General features: G+C 53.1%; 1 protein-coding gene across 4 annotated transcripts in view; it reads right to left on the bottom strand.

Moving 5' to 3' along the window:
• The window catches only part of SLC38A7 (solute carrier family 38 member 7), a 13,489-nt gene that overhangs the window by 4,549 nt on the left and 2,817 nt on the right, over window positions 1–6,123 (bottom strand). For all 4 annotated transcript variants that reach the window (XM_017502559.2, XM_017502560.2, XM_037729271.1 and 1 more), the window contains exons 3-8: window positions 5,443–5,641; window positions 5,080–5,221; window positions 4,295–4,393; window positions 3,465–3,522; window positions 3,133–3,247; window positions 647–794 (exon numbers count right to left, since the gene is read on the bottom strand). In XM_017502559.2, the coding sequence (XP_017358048.1) occupies window positions 647–794; window positions 3,133–3,247; window positions 3,465–3,522; window positions 4,295–4,393; window positions 5,080–5,221; window positions 5,443–5,641 (761 nt within the window). The remainder of the gene's footprint in view (window positions 1–646; window positions 795–3,132; window positions 3,248–3,464; window positions 3,523–4,294; window positions 4,394–5,079; window positions 5,222–5,442; window positions 5,642–6,123) is intronic.

Genomic DNA, 6,123 nt, shown 5'->3' with positions numbered 1-6,123 from the left:
CTCTTGTTACCCAGGCTGGAGTGCAATGGCGCGATCTCGGCTCACCGCAACCTCCGCCTCCTGGGTTCAGGCAATTCTCCTGCCTCAGCCTCCTGAGTAGCTGGGATTACAGGCACGCGCTACCATGCCCAGCTAATTTTTTGTATTTTTAGTAGAGACAGGGTTTCACCGTGTTGACCAGGATGGTCTCGATCTCTTGACCTTGTGATCCACCCGCCTCGGCCTCCCGACTCTTTTTTTTTGAGACAGAGTCTCACTTTGTCACCCAGGCTGGAGTGCAGCGGCACAATCTCGACTCACTGAAACCTCTACCTCCCAGATTCAGGCAATTATCTGCCTCAGCCTCCTGAGTAGCTGGGATTACAGGCACTAGCCACCATGCCCAGCTAATTTTTGTATTTTTAGTAGAGACGGGATTTCACCATCTTGCCACACTGGTTTCGAACTCCTAACCTCGTGATTCACCCACCTCAGCCTCCCAAAGTGCTGGTATTACAGGCGTGAGCTACTACGCCCGGCCACACTGACTCTTTTCTACATGCTTCAGTTTCTCCTTCTACAGGATGGGGTCCACACAAGGCCAAAGGACCACACTGGAAGGGCTCACAGGGGCTTGGAGGCGCCCTGGGGAGTGGGAGGGGCTTACCGCCCACAGAAGTGCAGGATGGGGTAGGAGGTGAGCACGCTCAGGATGATGAAGGCTCGGGCAACGGCCACAGCCATGTCCTCGGAGGGGTAGGACAGGAGCACGTCAGGATCCACAGCAGCTCCAAAGGTCAAGAAGCCACAGATGCCTGTGGGCAGGGACAGGTGGGTTGGGTCAAGGCAACCCTGGGAGGGCAGTAAGGTGTCCTCCTAGGGGCAACATCAGGTGGGGGGCTGCTGCAGCAGCTCTGGATGCTTAGAGGGAGGCTGAGAGCTGGAGTCGGACCTCTGGTCAGATGCTTCCCTTCCTGACTTCTCATATCCCCCCTCGCTGGAAGCCCTGCAGCCCCCAGCTTTCCGATCCTGATCTTGCCCAGTGCATTCCCACCTCGGCGCCTTGGCACTGACTGTTCTGTCTGGCAGAGCTTCAGGCTGCCATCTGTCATCATTCGGGTCTCAGCTTAGCTGTCCTTCCTCAGAGAATGCTTCCTGCCAGTCCATCACAATGACCCCCCACCCTAGGCACTCTCTCACATCACCCTGTCCTATTTTTCTTTCCTTTTTTTTTTTTTTTTTTTTGAGACAGAGTCTTGCTCTGTTACCCAGACTGGAGTGCAGTATTGTGATCATGGCTAACTGCAGCCCTGGCCTCCTTGGCTCAAGTGATCCTCCCACCCCGGCCTTCCAAGTAGCTAGGACTATAGGCAGATGCCACCATACCCAGCTAAATTTTTGTAGAGACAGGGTCTTGCTATGTTGCCCAGTTTGGTCTCGAATTCCTGGGCTCAAGCAATCCTCCTACTTCAGCCTCCCAAAGTGTGAGCCACGGCCTTTTTTTTTGAGACGGAGTTTTGCTCTAGTTGCCCAGGCTGGAGTGCAGTGTTGCGATATTGGCTCACCATAGCCTCCGCCTCCTGGGTTCAAGCGATTCTCCTGCCTCAGCCTCCCAAGCAGCTAGGATTATAGGCACCTGCCACCACACCCAGCTAATTTTTGTATTTTTAGTAGAGATGGGGTTTCTCCACGTTAGCCAGGCTGGTCTCAAACTCCCGACCCCAGGTGATCTGCCTACCTTGGCCTCCCGTAGTGCTGGGATTATAGGTGTGAGCCACTGTGCCTGGCCATTTTTTTTTTAACTGGCTTATTGTCTGTCTCCCCAGCTACAACATGAGCCCCAGGAGGATAGGGATTTGGCTGTCTGCCTCTCTTGTTCCTGGCTGTGTATTCAGAGGCCAGAACAGTACTGGCCCAGGCAGCTCCTATGGCCTATCTGTGGAAAGAACCGCAGGGGACTCTTCTAGACTTGCTCCCTCATCCCAGCCACTCTTCACACCGCAGCCAGAGCTATCTTTCCCTGAACCACTCCCCTGCTTATAATGCTTCCTCTCTGACTCCCAGCCGTCCTCAAGGCCCAACAGGATCTGGTTGCCAGTGCCTGTCTGGCCTCACTGCCTGTCATCTGCCCCCATCTCACACCACTCCAGCCACAGAGACCTTCTTCCTGGCCCTGCTTCAGTGATTTTGTGTTTTGTGGTTCCTCCGCTAGAACCCTTCTCCCCCAGCTCCTCCTCTTCTGGCTCTTTCTCATCTTTGGGCCTCCTCTGAGAAGAACCTTCTGTGAACCACTCCCAAAGCCACCCACCCAGCCCCATTCACACCTTCCTTGTTTTAGGCTGGGTTTGGTAGCTCACACCTATAACCCCAGAACTTTGGGAGGCTGAGGCAGGAGAACTGCTTGGACCCAGGAATTCAAGACCAGCCTGGGGAATATAGTGAGACCCTGTCTCTGCTAAAAATAAAAGAAATTAGCTGGGCATGTGGCACACGGCTGTAGTCCCAGCTACTCTGGAGGCTGAGGCAGGAGGATCACTTGAACTCGGCAGGTTGAGGCTGCAGTGAGCTATGATTATGTCACTGCACTCCAGCCTGGGCAACAGAGCCAGATCCTTTCGCAAAACAAAACAAAATAGAACAAAACAAAACAAAACACACCTTCCCTGTTTCACTGTCATCAGGATGCTTGCCACCATCTGGAATTCCTCTCCTTTTTTTTTTTTAAAGATGGGGTTTCACCATGTTGGTCAGGCTGGTCTTGAACTCCTGACCTCAGGTGATCCACCCGCCTTGGCCTCCAAAGTGTTTGGATTACAGGCGTGAGCCACCACACCTGGCCACTGGAATTCCTTACTGATTCCCTAGTTACTCCTGCATGACTGTCCCTCCAACAATAATGCCAATTCCCTGAGGGCAAGACCAGGCCTATCTATCTCCATGGCATCCCCGATGCTGAGAATAGTTCCTGGCACTTCCTAGGCACCAGCTTAGAACTGGTGAATGAATGGATGAATGGGGGAGGCCCCAGGCAGGCCAAGTTCAAGCCAATGCCTGTGCAAGTCATGCTGGGAATACAAGCCTGTTCCCCAGGACCTGGGGATTCCTGTGGAAGTGAGAGCAATCTAGTCCCAGTCCTAGGAGGGAAGCACTTACCTGTCCCCATGTAGACAGCGAGGGCAATGACCATGGCAGCTGTCACCACTCCACCCCAGGTCTTTACTTCGGGCTGCTGCATGCTGTTGAAGACGGGCACACTGCTGACGTGGCACTGTCCAGGTGAAGGGCATGGTCATGGTGGGGAAATTATCTCATCCCCAGTTTCTAGAGGAAGGTACCTTGGGAACAAAGACCCCAGGGACAAGGGGCAAGTCCTGAGGCCCCTGTTCCATCCTTCCCCACAGGATTTTCTCCATCCTGCCTGGGTTCCATCCCGGGGTGGGGTGACCTAAAGGGGACGGCAGGGACCTTGCAACTGGCACTGGCACCTGAAATCCGAAGCAGATGGTGGGCATGGCATTGAACACAGCCATCCAGGAAGCCGGCCTGTGAACAAACACATAACGTGCTGCCACCTGGGACCCCTCAGAGCCACCAACCCACCCCACGCCCTCACTCTTCATTTCTCTCACCATGGTCTCCAAAAACTGGCATTTTATATGCTCGACCCATAGAAGTCTGGAAATGGAGAAGAGATATCTCCATGTCCCAGGCCAGTAAACTGAGGCTCAGAAAAGCCCCCCCAGGACCAAAATCCAGAATTTCTGGCTCCTGGACTAGGGCTTTTGCTTTACTGGTTTGCTCCTTTCAAAGAAAAGGAAACTTTTTTTTTTTTTTAAATTTATTTTAATTTTTTTTTAAAAAAGATGGGGTTTCACCATGTTGGCCAGGCTGGTCTCAAACTTGACCTCAGGTGATCCACCCGTCTCAGCCTCCCAAAGTGTTGGGATTACAGGCATGAGCCACCACACCCAGCCAAATTTTTTTTTTTAAATGATAAATTCACCCTTAAAGATAAGCACATGCTGGAAAAATGGGCAATTCCACCCTAAGTTTCCCTCACAACCAAGGCCCAGCCTCACACTGGCTCATCTGTTGGATGTGGGTGGCAAAGTGCCTCCTGTCTCTGATTCTTGCTCTTCCCTCCAGTAACAAGAGATCAGGAGCTCTTTCTTTCTTCCTGCAATGAACAGTCAGCCACAATGAGCTCATGAGCCTTGAGAAGAGCACCTGTGTGGCCTTCTGGTTCCTGACCCAGCACCTACTGGGGCCCAAGTGGTGGCTTCCTCCCCATGTCTCCCAGGGCCCTCACCCTCACCTGGTCAGGATGTCCCCTGGGGTCATCTCTTTATCTGGCCAGATGTACTTGATGATAACAATGGCTGTGACATACCAGGTACCCACGACACTCAGGAAGCTGCCGGGAAGGAGAGACTAAGCATCCTCATCCCCAGCTGCCTCTTATCTGATTCCACCCCTAGGGACATCCACCCTCAGCTCTAGTGACCACAAGTGTCCATTGAACGAACTGGGGACTATGCCAAGCAAAGACTCAGGAAATGCCTGAGACTTTTTCCTGAGTCTTTGCTCACAGCTAGGAGGGAGCTGGTCAGCCAACAGGAGACCCAGTCAGCATCTCTGGCCATCAGGAAGTGCTGGTTCAGCTCCATGGCTCCTTCACTTACAGACTGGGAAGCCTAGAATCCCATAGCTTTCCAGACACTGAGACAGGAAGCCAGTCTCCTCCCTTCATGCCAAGCTGCAGGTAAGATACTGCCATGCTGACAATCTCAAAGACCCAAATCCCTTCCTCCCAGGGAAATTCAGGAGGCTGCCTTCACATGCCCAGATACCACCTGTCCCTTCTTTGAAAGGACACTTAGAACTGAATCTCTCACGGATGCAAAAGGCTGCTATCTCCTGTGATGGAGACAGAAAAGGGTGGTCTCAATTGAAACCCTGCAAGCCCTGGTCCACCCTGCCTTGCCTACTGTTGCTCCCCAAGGTGAGGTGACATGGAGGAGCAGCATTCCACAGCAGCCTTTGGGTCTACAGTTACCCAGGATCACAGCTTCTGTCTGAGCCGGGCTGGGGACTCCAAACCTGGCATATTTCTGGAAGCCAATCTCCCTGGGGATGGAGAGGGGCAGGATGAAGAGGAAGGCAGTGAGGCTGATGGTGAACTTTCGGTCTGTGTACCAAGGGCCACTGGCCCCCTCCGGCTCTTTCGCCATCACAGCTATAACTGCACAAGGAGGAAGGAGGAAATGTCAGGCCAGGCCACCATAGGGTGTGGCTCTCCTGCTCTGCTGGGCCCCAGGACCTCCCTCTGCCTGGAGGGAGGATTCCCAGATGAATGCTGGGCCCAGGTAAGTTCTGGAGAGGTGTTCAATGCCTTTTCCCTCCACCCCAGGATCCCTGGGGCTGATAAGAAGAGATGGGGAAGGAACTGAGGGAAAAGCTCACTCTTGTCCTGCTGGTCCCCAATGATGATTAGGAAGGCGATGCAGGTGCCAAAGGTGTAGACAGCGATGGCCACCTCACACAGCACACCTGTCAGCTTGCCACACACAGCCCACACCACCTCCTGGTAGGTCCTCTCATTGCTGGCCTGGGAGCAGTAGGCCAGGATGACGAGTCCACTGATGATGAAAACCAGCATGCCCTGCACGCAGAGGCAGAATGAGAGCTTGTGGAAAAGGCCTGGCAGCAGAGGGCACCCTGGGCTTGCCTAGCATTGATTGGGCCAGTGCCCAAAGCGGGCTTGGCAAATCTCACAAGGAAAATTTTAAGAGACTGCTAGAGGATGCTGAGTTGAGATTTTCTTTAAAAACAAAAAGTTTTTGGTTGGGCGCGGTGGATCACATCTGTAATCTCAGCACTTTGGGAGGCTGAGGCAGGCGGATCACGAGGTCAGGAGTTCGAGACCAGCCTAGCCAACATAGGGAAACCCCATCTCTACTAAAAATACAAAAATTAGTTGGGTGTGGTGGCAATGTGCCTGTAGTCCCAGCTACTTGGGAGGCTGAGGCAGGAGAATTGCTTGAATTTGGAAGGTGGAGGTTGTAGTGAGCTGAGACCACGCCATTGCATTCCAGCCTGTGTGACAGAGTGAGACTCCGTCTCAAAACAAAAAACCAAAAAAAA

The sequence above is a fragment of the Cebus imitator genome, unplaced genomic scaffold, assembly GCF_001604975.1.
Source record: "Cebus imitator isolate Cc_AM_T3 unplaced genomic scaffold, Cebus_imitator-1.0 Scaffold297, whole genome shotgun sequence".
In the NCBI taxonomy this organism is placed as follows: domain Eukaryota; kingdom Metazoa; phylum Chordata; class Mammalia; order Primates; family Cebidae; genus Cebus; species Cebus imitator.
Note: the sequence above shows the minus strand (reverse complement) of the source record. Positions and strands in the feature narration are given on the sequence as shown.